The following is a 22,245-nucleotide window of genomic DNA, read 5'->3' on the forward strand; positions in this document are numbered from 1 at the left end:
AGTCCCAAACAAACGAGTATTTGCAATAATCCAAGTTCAATAGAAATTCTCACAAGTACAGTTTTCCTCTCTCTCTCTCTAAAGTCTGTTTTGGCACCCTTGTCCTAAGCCAGCAGTTAGTATTTTGAGTTCGTCTGTTTTATCCCTTTCTCCCATCAAATCATCTGACCCTGAGACATTTTTCTGCCATGGTGGGTGATGAATGCCTGTAATCCCAGTACTTGGGACATTGAGACAGTAGGATTGTGAGTTCAAGGTCAACCTGGGCTACAAAATGAGTTTGAGGCCAGCCTGGGCTACCTGGGGAGACCCTGTACCAAACAAAACCCAACAAAACAAGAACTGCTTTGAGAATTCCCTCTCCTTCCTGGAACAAAGGCACGAGGGCCTTTGAAGTGGGTAAAGGGTAGCAGATCTGGAAAGAAAGGTACTCATGGGGTTTCTCTTGTAACAACTACAAACAACTGGTGGGAGGCAGTCTAGGGCTGGCGGTTCAAGGTGTGTGTGGTGGTGGAAGGGGGCTGTTCCAATGTGTCTGGAAGCCTCCGGGGTTCACTTTTTTTTTTTTTTTTGGTTAGGACCTCATGGGCCTCTAGCATAGATGTGGGAGAAAGGTTTGGAGCAGGCAGGGCCCTCCCTCCCTGAATTGGAGAGGCAGAGTCATGCTCTTTGGGGTGGCCGAGGTACCTCCAAAGGACCAGCGGTAGGGAATGGTTCTGTCTTCTGCTTGAAGGGCCTCTTGGCTTAGAGGAGGAGGGATAGAGCGTGGTAGGAATATTGGAGACTAGCCCCACCTCTGTTTCCCCCTCCCCCAGCTGAGGAGTGGAGAAAGGGTTAACTCACTGCTGGGTTTGAGTGGGTCAGCTCCAGATCTGCACCCCTGGGGTCACGGGCCCGCAAAGAAGCTGGCCTCCACCTCCGAAGGCACCGCCCCGCAGGCAGCAGGAAGAGGTTAACACCGCCCTGCCGGCGTCCTCCTGTGTCCTGTTACTGCTGAGGCAGACCTGCCGGGCCAGCTGAGCAACTTTCCTCCTGAGTGTGCCGCTGGCAGGAGTCGCGGAGGCAGGCCTGAGGCTGAGCTGCATCCCGCTGGGGGACCCTGCACCTCCGGGTGGAGGGTGGGGCTCCGGGACGAGCGTTCATGGTGGATGGCTCTAGAGCTGCTCCCGAGGCTGTGCCATCCCCCGCAAGTCAGAGGGTCACTGCAGAGACTGCTCGGGCTTGGGCAAGGGAGCCCGCACTGGAGGTAAGCTCCCTCCTGAGCCGCGGTGGCAACCTGCAAGAAGGTGAGGGCCGAGTGGGCTCAAGGCTTAGTCTCCTAAACAGGCTCTAGGGAGGGCAGGGCAGGGCTATGGAGGACCTGGAGCTTCTTTCCTGCAACCCTCCCTACTTCCTAGCCACCCACAGGAAGGGATTCAGGACCATCACCAAACTCGGAGGTTCTTGATAGCATTCCCTACAGCATATCAATGTGGTTCCCTCTTCATCAGCTCTGCAGCACCTTGGACCTCAGAGTGGCTCCCAGCCCACTCCAGTGCTCCCCAGGACATAGCCACCCCAAGACTGATGAAGCTAGACAGCCTGGGGCTAGCTAGCTCTCAGTCCCCTGTCCCTCCAGAAGCAGGAAGGGCACTGCCACTCCCCCACTGCTCACTCTGGACCTGAGGGGGGCAGAAGCTGGGGAGGGGTGCTGGCTGGTGGGGGTGCTCACATACTTTAGCAAATTCGTGCTTGTGATTGGTTCTTTCCATCTCTCTGAACCTCCACCCTGGGGGTGCCATCTGCTTCCTCAATGCTGACTTTTAGGAATTTTCCAACCCCCACTCTGGCACCCTTCCAGGCCTGTGTCCTGAGAAAAGAGGTTCTGGGCCATCCTTCCGATTCTCCTTGGGAACCTGTGTGTAGGAGGGGGTCTTTACTCCCCCACCTTCACCCCCCAGCACAGCCTATACCCTGCCCCTGCCAGCACACTCCAGCCTCCTGCCTTCTCTTCTCTCTGAAGTGGCCTCCCCAGGTCCTGGCTTCTCAATGTCCTTTCCTTCACCCAGCAGGGTCTGGCTCAAGGTCACTGCAGTAATTCCATACTGGCTGCCCAGGGCTGCTGCCGCCTGTGCCCCGCCTTATCGGCAGCTGGGTTTGTGTTTCACTCCTTTTTATTCCTGTGCATATTGTGTTCGATAAAACCCTCTGCTTGTAACACCACTGGCAGGGCTCCCAGCTGCTCCTCTGGCTTCAACTTCATGCTCCTGGACCTCACTCTGCCCCTCTTCCTACTATGTACCCTTAAACTCCATGGGAGTGTGAGAATAGTTGGGGTGAGGGTCCAGGCATCTCGCTATGTTTCTAGCGCCACCTTTCCCCCCAGTTCCATGTGAGATGCACAGAGAATGTCCACCCACCTCCCTCCTAAGAGAAAAGTCCAGGCAGGGCCATGGGGCCCACGCATAGAGCCCCTTTCCATGAAGCTCAGTGTACCCACTCCGGCAAAGGAGAGCCTGGGGAGCCAGGGCCAGGTAGGGCTCTGATAGAGTCAGGATGTCCAACTGGTTCTGCCAGTTCCAGCGGCCAGCAGGGAGGAGCATGTGCACCAGGGCGGGCTTCATGCACAATTATTCCCCATCTTGACTATGGAACCAACAGCCTGCCCTCCCAATGGGGAGGTGAAGATAGGTCTGACTCACTAGCTGGGGGGGAAGGATGGGAGTTAAACAAGTTGTGGCTGTGGCAACCCCGCAGAAGGCCAACCGCTGGCTGAACAGCAAGACAGACACCCGGCTGAACAGCAAGACAGACACCCGACAGAAAGTAGGCAGTACTGTAGGCCAGGTGCTATCCCAACTCCTAAGGAATCCCATCCTTAGGCCCAAACTCAATAGGCTTTGACCAAGCTGCTAAGGCCTGTGGGGTGCTTTGAACTGAGGTAAGCATTCATTTGTGGTGCTGGGGCCTGGGAGAAGGACATAATCCCCCCTGGCAGCTGAGATACAACAGGGTGGCTGGCCGGTGACACTGGGAGGTACAATGCCTATGGATTGTGGGGGGTTCATGGGGAAGGTGGAGGTGCTGCAGGAGTGTGTGTGTGTGTGTGTGTGCGCGCGCGCGCATGTGCGCGCGCACAAAACTATACTAGTGCCAGAAGAATGGTGGTGGCAGAAGACTCATGCTTTGAGTTTCTGGCATAGGCCTTGGGGGCTCTTCTCTGACTCCTGGTCCTGAGGCTATGGAAAGGGAGATGGCTGGCCCTGATTCTCCAACTGCTAGACTATCCCAGGTCTTCCTGTACTCAAGGCCTTAGTGTTTTGTATAGACTGTCCCTGCCCTCAGGGAACTTCCATTCTGGCTGAGAAGGTGGGACTGAAACTGTCAAGTAATTAGATTAATTAATCACCAAACTGGGTGACACTGACAATAAGTATTGAGTTAGTCTCAAGGAGACCTAGGTGTTGTCAGTCCCAGTCCATCCACCTACCTGTCCTGTGACATGGGCAGGTCGCAGCACTCCTGTGTGTATGTGGGGGTGGCCGACTGGTGGGCAGCTGGGGCTCTGGGAGAAGCAGCCTCTTGCGCATGTTCCTTCTCTGTACCTTCTGGCCAGGCTCACAGCATTCCTTACCTTGTGGTTCCCTCTATCTCCTTAGGGTCTCCAGTTCAGCACCATCTCCTCCAGGAAGTCTCCCATTATTTTCCTTGCTTGTCCTTCATTACTCCTTGGCATGCCCACACTGAGCTGTGATTGTCTGTGCCTTCTCAGCTGGATGTGGGTGGCCTATGGCATATATTGCCAGGCTCAGAAAAAGGCTCCCAGGAAATAGGTGTTGAGTGAACCAAACTATGGAAAATGGCCATATGAGAACAGAGGAGAGTGAATGGATAACCTGGAAAGGGTATGGCACAGAGGAGGAGCCAAGCCTAAGGTGGCCGAGTGGCATTCCTGGTGGTTACTTTATGGTCCTTGAAGCCACACATTCAGGTGGAGGGGAGACTGCCCCTACCAGCTCTATGATCTCTGACAAGTTGTTGATTGCTTCTCTGAGTTCCTCTGTCCCCATGTGTGAGTGGAGATAATGATTTCAGCATTTGGCTTGGGGTGGGGTGGGGTGGGGGGATAATAGATGAGCATGCCAAGCAAACAGTGCCCACTGAAAAATGAGTAAAGTAAGAAAACTAAAAGTAAATGTTGGCTGAAAGCTGCTCCTGGCAGCAGGAACACTCTGGTGAGGCCTTACTTGGTGGGTAACTGAATGACCAGTGAAGGGATTGTTGTTGACCCTGACATCAAGATTCTTTTCCTCAGCCCCATGTGGAACCCAAGAACACAGCCGCCCTGCTGAGAGCACGGCGGCCCATCCTCCGAGATCGTGACCTCAAAAAGGTGGCCCCCGGCCCACCACCTCTGGCGGGGGTGGGGGCCGCCCACCTCCAAGTCACCCACCATGACGACCTCTGCACTTCGACGCCAGGTGAAGAACATTGTTCACAATTACTCTGAGGCTGAGATCAAGGTACGAGAGGCCACCAGCAATGACCCCTGGGGTCCACCCAGCTCGCTCATGTCAGAGATCGCTGACCTGACCTTCAACACGGTGGCCTTCGCCGAGGTCATGGGCATGCTGTGGCGGCGGCTCAATGACAGCGGAAAGAACTGGCGGCATGTATACAAGGCACTGACGCTGCTGGACTACCTGCTCAAGACGGGCTCTGAGCGTGTGGCCCACCAGTGCCGGGAGAACCTCTACACCATCCAAACGCTCAAGGACTTCCAGTACATTGACCGCGATGGCAAAGACCAGGGTGTCAACGTGCGTGAGAAGGTCAAGCAGGTCATGGCCCTGCTCAAGGATGAGGAACGCCTACGGCAGGAGCGAACCCATGCCCTCAAGACCAAAGAGCGCATGGCACTGGAGGGCATGGGCATGGGCAGTGGGCAGCTGGGGTTCAACCGACGCTCGAGGGGCTCCCCATCTTCTTACACCTGTGAGTAGGCACTGCATGTGGCTGGAACTAGGGAGGGTGGTGGTGTGGCCTGAGCTACAGTACTGGCTCTACAACCTCAAGCTGGTGGTTAATAGCTACTACCCCAGAAAGAGGTTGGTAGGATCCAATGAGAGAGGAATGTAAGGTGCAGGCCGCAATGCCTGCATATAGTAGGTGCTTAGCAGGTCAGATGAAATAATGACATTATCACCTGCTTGTCCCCTTGTTCGTTAGCTGTTGATAGGGTGGCATGGAGGTATAAGCTCGGGCTCTGGAGTCACATACTATTCATTCTGTTCCTTCTAAGCTGCATGGCCCAGGCAATGAGCTCTCTGTTAAACAGTTACGCTTGCCTTCCTCCATGTTTGATCTAAGAATTAAAGAAGATAAGGCCCAAGAACGCTCTTGACCCTTTTACTCAGATGCCTGGCATTCTGTCAATCCCTGCCACTCAAAGGTATTGCCCTTGAAAACCGGTGGCTGCTTTGCCCATACAGTGGTCAAGACCTCAGTGACCTCCACACCAGAACAATCCTCCTTCCATAAAGCCCATGATGGTCTGCTTGGGGCTCTGGGACTGTGATTCTGTTTGACTGGCTGATCTTTCTCTCCCAAAGCCTGTGACCCAAGGAGGATAAAGTTCCACTGGAAGATTCAAGAGCTAAAGTCAGGGGACCCTGGTTAAGTCCTGACTTAGGATCCTAGCTGGGTACTCCCTGAACTGTCTACCCACTGCCATGGTGGCCCTGGCATATGCATCAGCAGTGCAGTGGGAAGTCCACAGGAGGTGCCCAGTGTACTGTCTGGCTAAATGGTGCCTCCATAGCCAGTTGGTTCCTGGCCTCAATTTCTCTGTGAGCCCCAGCCTCCTAGCAGGCAGAGGGTTGTGGTGGCGCATGGTTACTGGTGTGCTCACGGAAGCCACCATGCTTTTTGCAGCCGCATCCTCATCCCCACGCTATGCCTCAGACCTGGAGCAGGCACGGCCCCAGACATCAGGAGAAGAGGAGCTGCAATTGCAGCTGGCACTGGCCATGAGCCGCGAGGAGGCTGAGAAGGTGAGACCTGTGTCTACACAGGGAGGAAGGAAAGGGATTGGCACTCCCTCAGTGTCCCCAGCCTGGACCTGCAGCACCACTCTAGCTCTCAAGACAGCATAGGGCTTGTTGGCATCCCTGGGCTTGTCCTCAGCAGGAACTCTAAACTCCAATGCTCTCACTCTGGGCAAAAAAGGGTGGCATGTGTTTTGGGTCTGTGCTGTGTCTTAGGGCCTATCTCCTTATGGTCAAAGAGGGGGATCTGTGCTGACCAACACATTCTGAGAAAATACTGGGATTATTACTGCCCCCATGTGATATCATCGTTGCTACCATTACCTCTGTGTATTCAGGTAGACCAGGCAGGAAGCATCTGTACCTCACATGGGGTGAGGGCAATTAGGGAAGTTCTCAGGGTATCCAAAAGAAAACGATGCACATTCCTGATTCTCAAGCTGTGGCTCAGATCCAGGCAGGGAAATGACCACCCCTCACTGCCCACCCTCTTGCCCACCCTCTTGAGCAAGGCACATCTCTGACTCTCCATCACTGTGTCCTGGGCTGTCCCTCTAGCCCAGATGTGGGAGTGCTGGGTCAAGTTCATCCCTTTCTTCCTCCCTCACAGCCAGTTCCCCCAGCCTCCCACAGGGATGAGGACCTGCAGCTGCAGCTGGCTCTGAGCCTGAGCCGGCAGGAGCACCAGAAGGTAGCAAGGGGGCTGAGCCGCCTGGCCCACAGGGGCTGCCCATGTGCTGGTGCTGGTGAAGGTGCTGGTGGAGGTGCGAGGGGCATAATCGGCTTCTCTGTTGCACTAATCTGGGTTCCTCCTACCCTGCTCTATGCTGACCCCAGCTTCGGTGCTCATGCCCTACCTGTTCCTTCTGCAGGGAGTGAGGTCCTGGAGGGAAGATAACTCTCCCGTGGCCAATGGTACAGAAACTGCCAGCCGCCATCCACGGGACAGAGAACCTGGGAGAGAAGAGACTGAGGAGGAGGAGAAACTGAAAACTAGTCAGGTAGGGAGGGAGCTGGGGTGACAGGCTGGCCAGGCCTGGATGTAACTGAGTTGGCGTTTGTATAGCTTGTAGAGTGGAGCTCACTGCAAGTTTTATTAAAGCGGAAAATTTATTGTTTATTAAAGGGAAATGGAGGTGGTGGTGTACAGCAAAGGCTAGTGACTGAGCTGACAGTGAAGTGACATATCAGTCATGATGGAGATCCCTTGGGCCTGCTGCCACTTTATGACTTGGGGCATATTATTGGCCTCAGTGTCCCCCTTTTGTACAGTGGGAATTTTGGACAGTTTAAGTTCTCACATTGTAGGATCATGTGATACTGTGGATCCAGGCTAGGGACTGGTTCAAGCACATGGTGCGGAAAACATTTCAAGCTCCTTGGGAGGGTGAGCATGCTGTAAGGGTATCTCTGTCCTTCCCACCCATGTTCGTGGTGGCCAGTTCCCCTAGGATACTGAACTAGAGAGGTGGACTCATTGAAAAAAAATCATCTTTGCCTTGACTGCCCCTTTCTCTTGGTATGAGATCTAGCCCAGCTCTGCCTTTCTGGCTATGTAACTTCAGGTAATTTATTTCCCCTCTCTGGGCTTCGACAGGTTCATCTGTAATATGGGTACATCACCTACCTCACAGGGATGTTATGAAATTAGGCATTAAATGGATGAGGAAATGTTTTATAAATGGAAGTGCTGACCAGAGGTGAGGGGTTATTAAGGGATGCTTATGGAATGAAGGAAGGAGGGCAGGAGCTGGTGTCAGGCAGCAGGTCAGGTCCACCCTCCCTCTGGGCCCTACCCACTTCTGAGCCACAACTGCCTCTCCCCTTCACAGTCCTCCATCCTGGACTTGGCTGACATCTTCGCACCTGCCCCAGCCCCGCCCTCCACACACTGCTCTGCTGACCCATGGGACATCCCAGGTGGGCATGCAGGGCTGCCAGAGGCTACCAGGCTGGTTCCCAAGAGTCCCTTCCTTCTAGCCACTTGCTGGCAAATGACCTCCGCTCCATAGCTGAGAATCACTGGGCAAGTCACTCACCTTCCTGAGCCTCAGCTGCTTCTAGGAGGAGGCTTTTGCAACGAAGGCCCTGCAGAGCCCAGTTCACAGATGCTCAGCAGATGGCCTAGTTGCCCTCACTGGCCAGCCAACCATGACCAGGTTGCTCTTATGCAGGTTCCTGGGCTTCCATGCTAAACATGGCCTACAGAGTACTGCTTAGTCCCAAGTCAGCATCCCAAGGGGGTCCCACACCTCCCAACCTGGGCTGGGCAACTGGGAAGGTCCCTGGACAAAGGGTGTGTGGGAAGGTAACATTTATGTCATCTCCATCTCCCTTCCAGGTCTCAGGCCCAACACAGAACCCAGTGGTTCCTCCTGGGGACCCTCTGCAGACCCCTGGTCTCCAGTCCCCTCTGGAAATGCCCTGTCTCGAAGTCAGCCTTGGGATTTGCTTCCTACTCTTTCTTCCTCTGAGCCCTGGGGCAGGACCCCAGTGCTGCCTGCTGGAGCCCCCATCGCAGACCCCTGGGCACCGAGCTCCCCCAACCACAAACTCCCTGGCACTGGGGCAGACCCTTGGGGGGCCTCTATGGAGACCTCTGACACCTCTGGTAAGTGGAGGGCACATGGGTGAGTGACTGGGGACTTCTGGGTCCCCTTCCCTCCAGTCTATGGTGAGAGAGAGGGCCATTTGACAGACCCACGCCTGCCTTTTCTGCCAACTTAATCCTTTTCCTTTTCTCCTGGCTAGCTCTAGGTGGTGCCTCAGCCTTTGACCCATTTGCCAAACCTCCAGAATCCGCAGAGCCCAAGGAACAGCTGGACAGTGCCCAGCCCCTGCCGGCAGGGAAGTCCAGCAGCCCCGTGGGTGAGCAGGCCAGAGGATAGGGCTGCTTGGTGGAGGAGGAACCACAAGGGCACCTCTGTCCTCTCCCCACAACTGAACTCATCATGTCTCTTCCAGAGCTGGACCCGTTTGGAGACCCTAGCCCTAGTTGCAAGCAAAATGGCACGAAGGAGCCCGACACCTTTGACCTGGCTGTGCTAGGAGAGACGCTAACGCAGCAGCCTGGCAAGGACGCACGCCCCTGCCGGACTCCGGAGTCCTTCCTGGGTCCCTCGGCATCTTCCTTGGTCAACCTGGACTCTCTGGTCAAGGCACCCCTGGCTGCCAAGACCCGGAACCCCTTCCTGACAGGTAGAGCACCCGGACCCGGTGTCTGGGACCTCCTGGGGGCTGCCCCTCTCCCACCGCTGCAAGCCCCCACCCTCTTATCCTTTTGTCTGCAGGTCTCGGCGCTCCGTCCCCCACTAACCCATTTGGCGCGAGCGAGCAGGGCAGGCCGACCCTGAACCAGATGCGCACGGGATCGCCCGCACTGGGCCTGGCGGCGGGCGGGCCCGTCGGGGCGCCCCTGGGCTCTATGACCTACAGCGCCTCCCTGCCCCTCCCGCTCAGCAGTGTGCCCGTCGGCGCGACCCTCCCCGTCTCCATCAGCGTCTTCCCGCAGGCGGGCGCCTTCGCACCGCCGTCTTCGAGCCTGCCGCAGCCGCTGCTGCCCACGTCTGGCTCGGCCGGACAGCTGCCCCCGCAGGCTGGCACCAATCCCTTCCTCTGAGACGCTTCGGCGCCTGCGCGCGAGGCCCCGCCCCGCTGGGTCGGTCGTGCTGGTAGAGGGACTGAGCCAGGCTTCTGTGGATCCCCGACATCCGAATGAAACTAGAGACTGACCACGTGTAGGGGGCGGAGACTGCACCGCCTAGTAGAGTGGAATCCATGTCCTCAGCAATCTCCTTAGCAAATGGACTTTTTGAGGGGTGTGACAGCTGGGCTATCAGCCGAGGAAACTACTTCACAGTCTGGAGTGCAGACGTACTCTCAATTGCCTCATAGCTGTCTCAAGCCCCATTCCCATCCCCTGTCGACCTGGTGCCTGCCTTCCAGGGCTCCCAGCCTCTCTCTCACTTGTTCGCTCATTCAATTCATGTATCATACCTCGGTAGCCGGGATGCACTGAAAGAGACAACAGTCATTTGTTGCCATTTCTTGTGTATTCTTAAGTGTGCTATGCACTTTAGGCAGATAATTTCTTTTAATCATTGCAAAAAGCTTCTGAGACAGGTATGCTTGCAATTCCACTGTCAGGGCTTCTGAGTTTGTTAAGGCCTGACACAAGCCCAACATGTAGTGCTCCCTGTCCAAAACTGAGTAAAGAATTTCAAAACAAGGTTGGCTGTGGTGACACATACCTGTAATACCAGCACTCAGTAGGCTGAGGCAGGAGGATCAAGAGTTCAAGGCCAGCCTGGGCTAAAAAATATATTTTTCAAAGATAGGGACAGGAAAACATCTAACTAAGGGCCTAATCCTCCCAGGTAAGGTGGCACAGGTCTCTCTCACTTTTGCAGTCAGCACTACTCCGATGTAACAGGACATCGAGGCTCTGAGAGGTGCAGTGGTATGTTCATCACAAAGCTGGGGTAGTGTGGCCAGGATTCAGACTCAGACAGTCTGGCTCCCCAGCTGGGCCCCAGGTTTATTCAGCAAACATTGACCAACTGTCATGGACAAAATGCTTGGCTGGCCCAGAAGGGATCCAAGAATGGCTGAACCCACAATCTCCAGAAGCTCAAAGGGCACTAGGCAGAGAAGCCAGCAGCGTGGGATACAGCTGCAGTGTGACCAGGCACAGAAAACTCTGACCCTGCCCCCTTTACTAGGGCCTATGGGAACCACCTTGACCAACAACAGAGGTCTGCTGTTGCAGGGTTTAAGAAAACAAAAGTAAAGTAGAAGGATCTGGGCTTCCATCCTGGGTGCCACCATGGTCACCCTCATTTCTATGCAATAACCCCCCTCACTGGGTCACTGGGCACCTATGTATTCTCAGGACCCAGGGTCTGACCTGACACACAGCCTAATGCGGACCCCATGCTTTTTGGGGTTCACATGGCCCTGCTTGGGCTGATGCACCACAGTTGGGGGGCATCATACAATATCACTGTCCTTCCTGAGTAGGGTAGGGGAAGAGCTGTTCTGCTTCTGTGAGGGAGAAAGGCTCAAAAGGATGCTGCAGACAGGAGGACTAAGCACCAAACTCTGGAGTCAGCCATACCCGCCAAACTCTGCTCCCAGGCTGAACTTAATGACAATCGCTTGGTAATAAGTGGTTACCAATCCTTGACCTTGAGTAAATTACTTCACTCTCTGTGACTGTGATTCTGATTCCTTACTTAGAAGAGTTTCTTCCTTGTGGGGTTGCTATGCTGATACTCCCAGGTCAGTGTCCATTTATCTCCATTTGTCTTCTGCCATACCCAAAATCAGAAGGTCCCAAGCTCCTTGATCCTGGGATCTACCCCCCATACCTACTTCTCACCCCCAGAGCCCCTTCTAAACTAGTTTTCCTGAAAGAAGAGGTTGGTGACCTTGCTTTCTGAAGCTACTAGGCCTACCTTCCTCCCCAAGGTTGGCACTTCCTGGGCTGGTCACTCCCCATTCTCAGCATGTTTTCCTCCTGGCTCATGTCTTCTCATCTGGCTCTCACCCCAGTTCATGTAACTCCTGAATCCCTAACCTCTCAGGTGCCTTTGCCCATGGCCACCCTTATAAGCTGTCATCACCCCAAATCCTCCACATTCAAGACAGGCCTCCTGTTTTTCCCTTGAGAGCTGCACTCCCTGCCCTGAAGCACATCTTCTGGAGCACACCTCCCCCCCCCCAGGTCCCTTGCCTATTATTCCTATTCTCAGACTCCAGACCTTCAAATCGCTTCCTTCCAGACAGATCCTGTCCATCAACATGCAAACTCCTTAACTTTTCCCATCTTGAAATTAGGCCCATTATCTTCTTCCATTTCTTCCCCCAACCCCTTCCAGGCAATGATGGCCTGCTTGCTCTCCACTTGATGTAGTTGGACAACATTCACCAGTCTAGCCAAGGGTCCAGTTTGCTGAAGCTAGAAGACCTTTCTTTTCTCTGTAGGCAGTCTGTTGTTGTTATTGTTATTGTTGGTGTGTATGTGCAGGTACATGCATGGGGGTGGAGGTCAGAAGACAACCTCAAGTGTCATTCCTTAGGTACCTTCTACCTTTTGCTTGACAGGGTTTCTAGTAGCTTGGAACTTTGCCAAGTAGGCTAGGCTAGAACTCCAGGGATCTGTCTCTGCCTCCCATCTCGTCGTCACTGGGATTACAAGCACATGCCCCTTAGCCTGGCTTTTAAAAATGTGGATTTTGAAGTTCAAACTCAGATTCTTACATTTGTGAAGCAAGCACTTAATTAACTGAGCCATTTTCTTGCCCCGCCCCCCCTTTTGAGACAAAGTCTTGCTATGTAGCTCAGGCTGGCTTGGAACTCACTGTAACCCATACTTGGCCTCACACTATGTAATTCAAGCTGGCTATGAACACATGCTCCTCTTGTCTTGGACTCCTGCCTCAGCCTCTCCCCTTAGCCTCCTGAGTGGTGGAATTGCAGGTATGTACTATCACAATTGCTCTGTGCTTCATGAGACCCCAGTGGTTCCACTCTGGGATACTGTACTGTCTCAGTTTCCACAGTGACCTTCCTTGTCTGTGGTTTTCCAGATTCACAGAGTCCAGGCCTGAGTGCTAGGCTCCCATTACAGTCTCCTCAATGACCCTACATGTGGAGAATCCCTTCTCTCCTAGCACCCTCTCTAATGTGCTCCAAGCCTTGCCACCTCCATTCCATATGTAGATCTCAAAGGCACTCAGACCATCAGGTTCAAAACCTCCCCTCACTCTTTAGAGAAAGGTTTTACCCACATGCTGACTTTGATACCCCTCTCCTCAAGGCCAATCTCCATCCCAGCCCTTCCTCTGCAGCTCTACCCCTGACCCTTTGGCAAGTCTCCCGTGTCCTCTGGGTGTTGTCATGGCCTCCTTACTGCCCCTGCTTCCTCTTTTTCTAGCGCATTTCCCACCAGAGAACCATAGGTACTTTGTAAAATGCAGATCTGAAGAGGCTGGTCTTCTGATAGACGCCCTTCAACAGCTTCCTTTGGCTGTCATGAAAAGTTCCTTTGCTGGGGATGACACTCTATAGTGGAGCACTTGTGTAGCATGTGCAAGGCCTTGGATTCCATCCTCAGTACCACACACACACACAGACGCACGCACGCATGCACACACGCACACACTCCTCAGAGTTCACAAGTCCCCCCAAGTCCTGACCCTACCCACTTCTTCAACCTCCTGTCCTCACCCACCATCTGTCTTCCCTTTGCTGTCTGTCCTCCAGCCATGTTGGCCTTCTGCTGGCCCTCAGCCCTGACTCTTCCACACACCACAGGACTTTCACACACTCTGTTCCTTCTGTTTCTTCTCCAACATCCTTCCCACACTCCGTGTTCTCTCCTCTCATTCTTTCTGGTAACTACTCGAGTGGGATTTCTTCAACGAAGCCTTCCCTCTTTGTCCCATCTACTGGATCAAGTCTCTTGCTAGATTATACCTACTCATGATACTTGTCACAGTGGGTGGTTGAATAGTCACTAGCTGTAGTCTGTGAGCAAAGAGCAGGGAGTAACCCACTGGTATCCACTCAGTGTCTGACACAGTGGCCAGCAGTGGACAGTGTTGACAGAATGCAGTGAAGGAAGAAAGTAGAGCGTGCCATACGATGTACATCAGTTCAGTGTTAACATTCAGGTGGAGTGGGTGGGATTTGAGTTGGATCTTGAGATGGGAAGCCTGAACCAAGCAAATCTTGCTAGCCGGGCCAAACCCTTTGCCTGGAGCAACATTTTTCACTTGTAATGGGGGCAAGGGTTAAAAAAAAAAAAAAAAGAAAAGAAAAGAAATCCCATACCCTCCCTACGGCCAGGGTCATCCCCCCTCCCCCGCCCCTCAGCGCTTTTAATCTAGCACAGCCTAGTTTGCTCCAATTTTAGGCACCGAGCAGGTTCCTCTAAAACCCGGCAGTCAGTTTGTATTTCTACACTCGACCGCCGGGTGGCGCTCGGAGACCAGCGACACGGCTCGAAACTTAAAGAACACCGGAGGAAGGACCCGCCCCCGGCAGTCACCCGCCAGGCCTGGAGCAGCCATGCTAAGAGTGTGGACCAGGCTGGACAGCAGTCTACTATTAGCTGCAGGTAGGAGTAGGCCACTGCAACATGCCTTTTGCCTGCCGGGTGCCATGACTGATTGGTCAGACACCCATCTGTGGTGCCTGCTTGGATCCCCCTGCATGCCTGGCCCCGCCTTCACCTGTCTGCCCCTTAGTCCCTACAGAAAGGCCCCCTTTCTTCCCTTCCCCTATGGTCTGCCACAGGGATAGCTCGGGGGACTGCCCTGGCACCACCTCCAGGAGCCTTTGTTAAACACTGTGCTGCTTGCCAAAGGCCCTCCTCCCCACAGCACCCTGCATCCTGCCACAGTCTTGTGTGTTGCACTGGCCTGTCATTAGGTCTGTTCCCAGGGCTAACCTCCCAGGCTGAACTCCCTGTAACAGGCCTATCTGATTCACCTGGCCCCAGAGAGCCCAGTAATCTGCAGTGAGTGTCAGCTAAGCAGTCCCTGCTTGCTTCTTCTGGTGGTACCTCATCTGGCCCAGCTCCATACCCAACTCCTCTTGACCTGTCCAGACACCAGCAGTGGCCATACCCTACCCAGGTCACCCATGTACATGATAGGGTTACCTGCAATACAGCCACCCCAGGGAGGGGGCCCTGCATGGGTGATAGAACCAAGCCAGAGGATCATTCTGCCCATTGTGACCTGACTGACCTCACAGTCCTCCCACCACCAAGTCTGAGAAGCTGGGGGAAACTAAGCTGGCAGGGAGCCCCCAAATGAGCCACCTCTCCTCAACCCCCCCAAAACATAAGGGGGAGCACAAAGGCCACGGTCTCCCCAGTGGTTCAGAAAGGTGGGCTGGGCTGGGAGTGGAGGTCCTTGGGCACCCGTGAGGCTGGTGGAGATGAGCTGACTGAGCTGGGTAAGGCAGAAGTGGTTCCCACTTGTGTGACCCATCTGTCCACACCAGGGGTAGCTCCTCCCGGGACAAGGACAGAAGTGCTACAGTCAGTAGTAGTTCAGTGCCCATGCCTGCTGGAGGGAAGGGAACCCGGACCAACTGTTCTCAGTCTACACCTCAGAAGCCACCCAACCGCCTAATCAATGAGAAGTCACCATACCTCCTCCAACATGCCTACAATCCTGTGGATTGGTGAGTACCATTCCAGAACCTCTGTTGAAGCAGCTGCAGTCCCAGGCCCCTTTGAGACCCCTAGGCTGCTGAGTTATGCTTCTTCTTGCTGGGCCTGCTAGGTACCCCTGGGGACAGGAAGCCTTCGACAAAGCCAGGAAAGAAAACAAGCCTATTTTCCTCTCAGGTAATACACCCCCCTTCCCTAGAATGGGGGTCAGGGATGGGCCAGTGGGTAGGGAAAGGTCTTCTGGATCCCAGGGGCCCCTTCCTACCCTCATGCCCTTTATCCATCCTAGTGGGGTATTCCACCTGCCACTGGTGCCATATGATGGAGGAAGAGTCCTTCCAAAATGAAGAGATTGGCCGCCTGCTCAACAAGGACTTCATCAGCGTGAAGGTGGATAGAGAGGAACGGCCAGATGTGGACAAAGTGTACATGACCTTCGTGCAGGTGAGCCATCTCCCATGGCAGTGCTAGCTGTAGCTGTGCACAGCAGCTCCCCTAACCCTGGATCTCTCTCCTTCAGGCCACCAGCAGTGGAGGGGGCTGGCCAATGAATGTGTGGCTGACCCCCAACCTCCAGCCCTTTGTGGGGGGCACTTACTTCCCCCCAGAGGATGGCTTGACCCGAGTTGGCTTTCGAACAGTGTTAATGAGAATCCGTGAACAGGTGGGTGGGTGGGTATTGGAGAGGGAGATGCCAGGGCTCCAGATGAGGGACCACAGGTCTCCCAGCCCATACTGACCTTCAGGTGTGTGCCTACCTCCTACAGTGGAAACAGAACAAGAATACCCTGCTAGAAAACAGCCAGCGTGTCACCACAGCCCTCCTGGCCCGGTCGGAGATCAGCATGGGTGACCGCCAGCTGCCACCCTCAGCTTCTACCATGAACAGCCGCTGCTTCCAGCAGCTAGACGAAGGCTACGATGAGGAATACGGTGGCTTTGCTGAGGCCCCCAAGTTCCCCACACCTGGTCAGTGACCTCTGACTCTGACCTACATAATGACCCTCTGACTTGGTCAAGTGATCCAGTGACCCTGGCTTGTCTCATTTTACTGAGTTGCTCAGTTATTTCCTGGTTCCCTGTGAGCCAATGATATTCTGACCTCTGACTTGCAATGACCTGTGTGTCCTTTGGGTTGATGGTGGAAGCTCCCAACTCCCAGCCTGATGAAGACTGACAGTGAGCTACTTACCCAGCCTGTCCAGAGACTTCTGCCTCCCTCACCCCTGCCCCTTGGCCTCCTTACCCTGCTCTTTGTGCTACTCCACAGTGATCCTGAGCTTCCTGTTCTCCTACTGGCTCAGTCACCAGCTCACTCAGGATGGCTCCAGGGCTCAGCAGATGGCCTTGCACACACTGAAAATGATGGCCAATGGGGGCATCCGAGACCATGTGGGGCAGGTGAGGGGAGGCCAGGCATCCCCTGGAGGTGCAGCAGGACTGAGAACAGGGGCAGGGAACAGAGGCAGGGAACAGAGGCTGAGATCAGCCTAGCCCCACATCCTTTCTGGCACAGGGCTTTCACCGCTACTCCACGGACCGCCAGTGGCACATCCCCCATTTTGAGAAGATGCTTTATGACCAGGCACAGCTTGCAGTAGCCTATTCCCAGGCCTTCCAGGTGACTCTTGCCCCTAACCTCAACCCTGGCTGCCACTCTCAAGGCCTTCCAGCTAACTGTGGCTTCCTAATAATTTCAACCCTTAACTCTCAACCCATACACTTGATATCCAGGTTTCCCTCCCCTTCTTTCCTGGGAGAATATCTCCCATGAACCTGAGCTGCCCCAGTGACCTCTATTTACAGCATCCATCCCCCATAGATTTCTGGTGATGATTTCTACTCTGATGTTGCCAAAGGCATCCTACAATATGTGACCCAGAGCCTGAGCCACCGGGTATGTGTCTACTGAAGCAGGCAGACCTGATTTGGGGAGGGCTTGGGGGTCTCCCCTGCCTTTTGGATGGTGGCCAGACAACTCTCTTCCCTCCTCAGTCAGGAGGCTTCTACAGTGCTGAAGATGCAGACTCACCCCCAGAGCGGGGCATGAAGCCCAAGGAGGGTGCTTTCTATGTATGGACAGTCAAAGAGGTCCAGCAGTTGCTCCCGGACACTGTGGGGGGTGCCAGTGAGCCATTAACCTCAGGCCAGCTCCTCATGAAGCATTATGGACTCAACGAGGCCGGCAACATCACCTCCACTCAGGTGAGAACTTCTGGGGACAGAGGAAGAAGAACCCAGGCCCATAGAGTGCATGGGCTCCTGACCAAGGTTGTTTTCCTCAGGACCCCAAGGAAGAGATGCAAGGCCAGAACGTGCTGGCAGTGCGGTATTCACTGGAACTGACTGCAGCCCGCTTTGGCCTGGATGTGGAGGCTGTGAGCACACTGCTTAACAAAGGGCTAGAGAAGCTTTTCCAGGCTCGGAAACATCGGCCCAAGGCACACCTGGACAGCAAGATGCTGGCTGCCTGGAACGGTGGGGTGACCATGTCTGAGGCCTGATTCTGTTTGCCAAGCTCCTTAGTCTGCCCAGTCTTCCTTCATAGGCCTCTTCTTAATTTAGAAATGAACAAATAGCAGCTTAGAGAGTCTAAGTAACCTGCCTGGGCCTGGTGCTGGAGCCTGGGGTGTGGGGTGGGCATCCCTGGATGCCCTATCACCATCTTGATCTCTCCTGCCTCCAGGCCTGATGGTGTCTGGCTTTGCTGTGACTGGGGCTATCCTGGGCATGGACAGGTTGGTCACTCAGGCCACTAATGGTGCCAAGTTCCTCAAACGACACATGTTTGATGTGGCCAGCGGCCGTCTGAAGCGAACATGCTATGCTGGCATTGGAGGAACTGTGGAGCACAGGTGGGAGACTGGGCAGATTGGAGGGTATTTCCTTGTGTGGTCCCAGCCTTCCTCTCCCCCTTTCATTGATCACTAGCTCCCACTCTGTTGTATGCTCACTGTGAGTACTTAACTTCCCAGGGCCTATTGACTTTGGGAATATGGGCCAACGGTAGCCACAGGAGAGAAGGGTGTTGAGAATTCCTTGAAAAAAAAAAAAACATGAAAAGTGTTCCCTGTCTGTACTCCTGGGCCTGTCCTCAGACTCTCCTTCTCTCCTGTACCCCCAGCACCCCGCCCTGCTGGGGCTTCCTGGAGGACTACGCCTTTGTGGTACAGGGCCTTCTGGACCTGTATGAGGCCTCACAGGAGAGCTCCTGGCTTGAGTGGGCTTTGCGCCTGCAGGACACGCAGGACAGGCTCTTCTGGGACTCCCAGGGTGGTGGCTACTTCTGCAGTGAAGCTGAGCTGGGGGCAGGCCTGCCCCTGCGTCTGAAGGATGGTCAGTATGGATATGGGCTGGCCTTGGGTCCTAGATCCAGCTGGGGCTGAGCATTCCTGAGGCAGGCACTTGTGTAGTGTTATAGCGAAAAGCCAGTGTGGAGTGCCTGGCTTTGTATATTTCTGTTCTGTGACTTTGATGGTCTTTTTGAGACACACACACACACACACACACACACACACACACACACACACATTTGTCTTTTTGAGACAACGTCTCCCTGTAGCCTCTGCTGGCCTGGAACGCACTATGTAGACCAAACTGGCCTTTAAGTCACAAGGCCCACCTGCCTCTGCCTCCCAAGTGCTGGGATTAAAGGCATGAGCCACCATGCCCAACTGATCTTTTGATATTTATGAGCCTGTTTTGTTAAAAAATATTTTATTATTTTATTCTCTTTTATGTGTATGAGTGTATTACCTGCATGTATATAAGTGCACCCATGTTGTTCAATGCTCACAGAGGTCAAAAGAAAGTTTTAGATTCCCTGCAATTGGAGTTACAGATGGTTGTTAGCTACCATGTGGGTGTTGGGAATTGAACCTGGGTCCTCTGCAAGAGCAGCCAGTGCTTTTAACCTCTGAGCCATCTCTCTAGTCCCAGTGAGCCTGTTTCTTAACATACAGATGAGAGTTAGTACCTCAGGGTTGATGGAAAGACTGTTCTGTTCTGTGAACATGCTTAGCAGTCTTTGGAATCCATGGATTCATTTGTTAAACAAAACTGACTTGGTCCTTGCTCTTTTAGGAAGCTTACAGTGTGTGGTGGGGGTGGGGACTAACGACCAACACTATATACAAAAATACCACATTTTCGTTTGTGATAAGTGCCATGACAAGTACCCTCTATTGGGCCCCCCAGGTCTCACCCAAACCATAGATATTGTTAATAGTCTCCTCAAGGAGTAGGGCTTCCTATCACTGCTGTATCTCAGGGCCTAGTACTGTCCTGACACACAGTAGGTGCTCAATAAATGTTAACTGAATGAACAGAAGGGCCTGGAGAGAGAATCAGAGAAAGATCAGATTAAACCTGTGACAGCTGTCTCTTAACCAAGAGGAGTCATGTGGCCATGGAGGTACTTAGGAGACAAGCTATCAAATTCCAGGGGGACAGCTCAAGTGCTAGAAGACAGAGAGGCAGAGCTGGTGTGAGAAGAGGGTACAGAGGCTGGGATAAGGAGGGGAGAGATCATGGGATTTTAAGTGGATTCTGACCTGCTCTGGCTTAAACAGAAGGAGGTCACTCTGACCGTGGTAGAGATGAATGGGAACAGGGAAATCAGGGTGACCCACTAAGAGGACACTTGTGGTATTCAGTCCTGGAGGCACTGTAAAGGCTCAGCCAGGAGTAGAACATGAGATGGAGGCAGCCACCCCAAAAGATGTGTGGATGGATTGGAAGAGGGAAAGAGTTGGGTGATGCCCCTGGGCCCCACCAGCCCATAGCTGGACAGAAGCATCAGCAGTGAGGGCAAGGAGCCTGGTTCCCCACAGCTCAGCAGAGTAGAGAGGTCTGTGAAAACAAAGAATCACTTACTGCTGGAGCTGGCATTGAGCCCTTAGACCAGCAAGGCATGTTCTTCTTCACCCCATTCCTCACCCACTCCCCCGCCTCCAGCCCTGGTTTCAGTCTCAGGGCAAGGTCCTGAAACCCACTGACCACCTCCAACACCTACTGTCCCTTACAGACCAGGATGGTGCAGAGCCCAGCGCCAACTCTGTGTCGGCCCACAACCTGCTTCGGCTGCATGGCTTCACCGGCCACAAAGATTGGAAGGACAAGTGTGTGTGCCTGTTGACAGCCTTCTCTGAGCGCATGCGCCGTGTCCCAGTGGCATTGCCAGAGATGGTCCGTGCCCTCTCAGCTCACCAGCAGACTCTCAAGCAGGTAGGGGTGGAGTGTGAGGGCACATGGACTGGAACCTAGGGTAGGAGGGGAGCTGGTGCTGCAGTGGAGGATGGGGCAGGGAACAGGTTCCAGGGCTGTCCCCAGAGCTCATTTATATGTGTATAGGTGCTTATAAGGCAGGTCTTCACTCTGTGGAGTGGAGGTGTTTGTAGGAGGGTGTTACCTGAAGATACTGGTCCAGGCATGTGCCTGCGAAGGCCTGTCACTGGGCTGTCAGAGTATGAAGGCAAGAGGCAGGGGCTAAATATGGGTCCCTGGTGGCTGGTGAAGTGTATCTCTGTAAGACTCAGCATGTCAGGTTGATTATTTATGTCCCTATGTGCTTTATTGCTGTGTGTGTAACCCTCGGAGGAGGCAATGGCTGCATGTGTATGTGTGCCTGCTTTTCTGGGTATATGCAGGTGTGAGCCAATGTGTGCTTATTTGCCTATTTGCATGTGTATATATCTGTCTTCAAGTTTGCGTTCTTATATTTGTGTGTGCCTCTGTGTGTGTGTTTATATATGTGGCATCTGCTTCCATGGGCATCTGCTGTATGTATGTGTCTCCTTGTGTGTTGTCTGTTGTGTCATCCAGTGTATCAAGTCTTCTGGGTATGCCCTCCCATGTCTGTATGTCTTCTACAACGTATGCCATTGCCACTTGTGTGAGTGTGAGTGTGTGTGTGGCGTGTGTGTGTGTGTTTCTACTTGCAAACATTAAATCTGTTGAAGCCTCCTGGCAGCTGCAGTGAGTCCCCTTCCTTCTTAGGAATATTGGGTGGGGTAGAGGAAGGATAGAAAAGCCCTAGCAGATCTGGAGCCCAACCTCTTCCTTTCTGACACTGTATGTTCTTCCTGTACTGGCCAGATTGTGATCTGTGGAAACCCCCAAGCCAAGGACACCAAGGCCCTGGTGCAGTGCGTCCACTCCATCTACATCCCTAACAAGGTGTACATCCCTGCAGAACTGGGCTCACTCTCCACCTCCCCTCACTGTATCTCCCAGCTCAGCTCCTCAACATCTTTCCCTCTGGAGGTCTGGGGAAATGTCATCTCCCAGTGGACTCTACAATATCTAGTGCTATTCTCCCAGGTGACCCTTTCTGTTCTGGCACTGCCCCAGGTGTTGATTCTGGCTGATGGAGACCCCTTAGGCTTCCTGTCCCGCCAGCTGCCCTTCCTGAGCACCCTGCCACGAGTAGACGACCAGGCCACAGCCTACATATGTGAGAACCAAGCCTGTTCCATGCCCATCACTGAGCCCTGTGAACTTCGAAAGCTGCTACGCCAGTGACTCCCTAGAGCCCTTTGAGCTGGGCCAGAAGGCAGAACTTCCCAGCTGACCAGAGAGACTCAGGCCCTATGAGGTTATGCTGAGCTGACTGTCATCCCTGGGCACCCTACCACCAAATGATCACAGCCATCTTTACAGCTCCCCCCCCCCCCCCCCCCGCCACATGGGCATCTGCTCACCCTGGAATAAATCTAACAGTGTAACAGTGTCTCGTGGTAACCTCAGGGTCTTAGCCTCTCTTGTGAGGGAGGGGCCTCTGCTTCAGCCTCCAAACCAGCAGCCTGGGGTCCCTTCCTCTGAGAGTTCCCAGCTGACCCCTGTGTCTTCTCTTCCATGGGTCACTAGATTGAGCTTGCTTCTGTCCATGATTATTGAGCTTGAATGAAATGAAAGTGAGGGGACTAAAACTAAGTACAGAGGACCAACCAGGATGAGGATAAAGTGTGTACTGGCCCAGGAGTGGGAAAGACCCTACTATGAAGGGGCCCTCCTTCTTCTCCCTTGTCCCAT

At 53.9% G+C, this 22,245-nt stretch overlaps 2 protein-coding genes across 7 annotated transcripts; both read left to right on the forward strand.

The window, feature by feature from the left end:
* Window positions 1–849: 849 nt before the first annotated feature.
* Window positions 850–11,235, forward strand: Epn3 (epsin 3). 4 transcript variants are annotated; one of them, XM_017799455.2, is made up of 10 exons: window positions 850–1,286; window positions 4,295–4,974; window positions 5,914–6,032; window positions 6,637–6,717; window positions 6,899–7,027; window positions 7,859–7,946; window positions 8,368–8,637; window positions 8,778–8,894; window positions 8,991–9,224; window positions 9,317–11,235. In XM_017799455.2, the coding sequence occupies exons 2-10, from the start codon at window positions 4,434–4,436 to the stop codon at window positions 9,643–9,645; spliced, it is 1,908 nt and encodes a 635-aa protein (XP_017654944.1). In that variant the 5' UTR covers window positions 850–1,286; window positions 4,295–4,433; the 3' UTR covers window positions 9,646–11,235. The 4 variants fall into 4 exon arrangements, with proteins under 4 accessions (XP_017654944.1, XP_017654943.1, XP_008836572.1 ...); XM_017799454.2 differs by having other exon boundaries at window positions 850–1,246; XM_017799456.2 differs by lacking the exon at window positions 850–1,286 and adding an exon at window positions 2,824–2,920.
* Window positions 11,236–14,080: 2,845 nt separating this feature from the next.
* Spata20 (spermatogenesis associated 20) lies at window positions 14,081–21,936 on the forward strand. Of its 3 annotated transcripts, XM_008838351.2 has the most exons (16): window positions 14,081–14,148; window positions 15,042–15,224; window positions 15,326–15,390; window positions 15,503–15,657; window positions 15,734–15,877; window positions 15,981–16,182; window positions 16,484–16,614; window positions 16,730–16,834; window positions 17,036–17,110; window positions 17,209–17,418; window positions 17,499–17,691; window positions 17,900–18,068; window positions 18,338–18,549; window positions 20,240–20,439; window positions 21,310–21,390; window positions 21,565–21,936. In XM_008838351.2, the coding sequence occupies exons 2-16, from the start codon at window positions 15,100–15,102 to the stop codon at window positions 21,733–21,735; spliced, it is 2,238 nt and encodes a 745-aa protein (XP_008836573.1). In that variant the 5' UTR covers window positions 14,081–14,148; window positions 15,042–15,099; the 3' UTR covers window positions 21,736–21,936. The 3 variants fall into 3 exon arrangements, with proteins under 3 accessions (XP_008836573.1, XP_029421838.1, XP_029421839.1); XM_029565978.1 differs by having other exon boundaries at window positions 21,310–21,880; XM_029565979.1 differs by lacking the exon at window positions 15,734–15,877 and having other exon boundaries at window positions 21,310–21,880.
* Window positions 21,937–22,245: the final 309 nt, after the last annotated feature.

Source organism: Nannospalax galili, unplaced genomic scaffold, assembly GCF_000622305.1.
Source record: "Nannospalax galili isolate Female #2095 unplaced genomic scaffold, S.galili_v1.0 scaffold95, whole genome shotgun sequence".
Lineage (NCBI taxonomy): Eukaryota > Metazoa > Chordata > Mammalia > Rodentia > Spalacidae > Nannospalax > Nannospalax galili.

Bases quoted from the DNA above. Each gene is read 5' to 3' on its own strand.
- Spata20 (XM_029565978.1), top strand. From the start codon at position 15,100: ATGCCTGCTGGAGGGAAGGGAACCCGGACCAACTGTTCTCAGTCTACA. The intron at 17,111-17,208 runs GTATGTGTCTAC...TTCCCTCCTCAG, and splicing joins CCCAGAGCCTGAGCCACCGG to TCAGGAGGCTTCTACAGTGC. The intron at 17,419-17,498 runs GTGAGAACTTCT...TGTTTTCCTCAG, and splicing joins GCAACATCACCTCCACTCAG to GACCCCAAGGAAGAGATGCA.
- Epn3 (XM_017799455.2), top strand. From the start codon at position 4,434: ATGACGACCTCTGCACTTCGACGCCAGGTGAAGAACATTGTTCACAAT. The intron at 6,718-6,898 runs GTAGCAAGGGGG...TTCCTTCTGCAG, and splicing joins GCCGGCAGGAGCACCAGAAG to GGAGTGAGGTCCTGGAGGGA. The intron at 9,225-9,316 runs GTAGAGCACCCG...TTTTGTCTGCAG, and splicing joins CCGGAACCCCTTCCTGACAG to GTCTCGGCGCTCCGTCCCCC.